Source organism: Blastocystis sp. subtype 4 (genome assembly GCF_000743755.1).
Source record: "Blastocystis sp. subtype 4 strain WR1 chromosome Unknown seqid_1071, whole genome shotgun sequence".
NCBI lineage: Eukaryota > Bigyra > Opalinata > Blastocystidae > Blastocystis > Blastocystis sp. subtype 4.
The window spans coordinates 1-1,495 of NW_014568476.1; the positions used below are offsets into that span (position 1 = coordinate 1).

The 1,495-nt window shown below is 37.7% G+C and overlaps 1 protein-coding gene across 1 annotated transcript; it reads right to left on the reverse strand.

The window, feature by feature from the left end:
- Positions 1–183: 183 nt before the first annotated feature.
- On the reverse strand, positions 184–642 carry JH06_5871 (hypothetical protein; the record flags this gene model as incomplete). Its single annotated transcript, XM_014669149.1, has 1 exon — positions 184–642. The coding sequence occupies one exon, from the start codon at positions 640–642 to the stop codon at positions 184–186; it is 459 nt and encodes a 152-aa protein (XP_014524635.1).
- Between the last annotated feature and the right edge of the window lie 853 nt (positions 643–1,495).

The following is a 1,495-nucleotide window of genomic DNA, read 5'->3' on the forward strand; positions in this document are numbered from 1 at the left end:
ATGTACTTGATTCGTAAACTTGTCCAGAAATGAGTATAATAGTATTCCAATCAGATGATGTGGATGTTGCACTCAATCGAAAAACTACTTGGTCCATTTGTCGGCTGCGTATAAGGCCATAAACGAAAAGAGTTGATATAAGGAATAGATCTAGATATCTCGAAAGTGAGTGAACCAGGAGGATCAGAAAGATAAGCTCGAGTGTCTCGAAAACGCTACAGCATAATTCGGATTCTCAAATCCAGTTGATGTAGCTGTGACTTCATTTGGAACAACGAAACAATTGTTTGAAGAACTCAAACCAGCCATGAGTGAGATGAATCCATCAAACTGAATTTGTCCAGAGATTGAAAGATCCACGGGATGGACTTCAACAGCCAGAATACTTGACACAGTCACCTCATTAGCACTGCGAATGATTCCATGATAGTCATAGGATGAATAGCTTCCTGTAGCCACAGTACTACTCGTTGGTTCACCATCAGGCATGTTGTCTCGATACACTTCAGCACCATTAATGTAAGCCACAACACCAAATTGATAGTTCAGTTGCAACTCAAAAGCGGCCATATTGTCAACTCCAGTGAACTGTCTACGGAAGTATTGAATTCCTTGTCCAACTACTGCTTCTCCACCTGCCATATAATCAGTCCAAGTACTATCTTCAAAGCTGTACTCTTTCCAGTTTCCAAAGGGGTTATTAGTGTATTTCCAAGGTTGATTCTTGTTGATAGGAGAATACAAAGACAAAGGCTCTGTCTGAGTTCTTCCTTCAGTCATCATTGTCTTGTACATCACATTTCCATTAATACTCTCGAATTTGATCCAAGCACCATCAGCCCATGAATCACCATAACTATCGAGCATTTCTAGAGTATACTGATGATTTGTGGAAGCTGACAAGCACACTTCAATCTCTCTTTCACCACTAGCCGCAAATGAAGAAGTATAAACGACTGTTGAACCAGAATAAATCCTGAATGACTGTTCACTTGAAAAGGATCTGGTCTTTTTGGTTATTTTTGTATAAACCTGATTGGAAGAATAATCAAGAGAAGAAGCAATTATTGCTATAAGTGATATAACTAATATGCACATACAAAGAATGGTTAATAACCAAACTCAATCCATTTGGAAAAGAACCAGTTGTATGAAAGTTAAGAATACAGTCTTTTGAATTCTATTAGAATGAACGAACAGTAATCATATAATAAAAGCAGACTTGTGCTTCCGCATTGGAGTTGTGTTCTATTAGAAGAATTCGCAACTGTGTTTCTCTAACTCAATTAGTTAATTCTGTACTTAGTCGGAATAAAAAACAAAGTTGAACTGGATTTCTAGAGATATTATGAGAAGAGATGTTTGGTTCATATCTCACATTCACAGAATATGGATATCCACATCCTTCTGGTCCTGCTTATGATCTAGTGTTTCAACAAGCACCTGATTTGAGTCGAATATTGGGATTTGATGAAATTCAGGCAAGTGGTGTGAA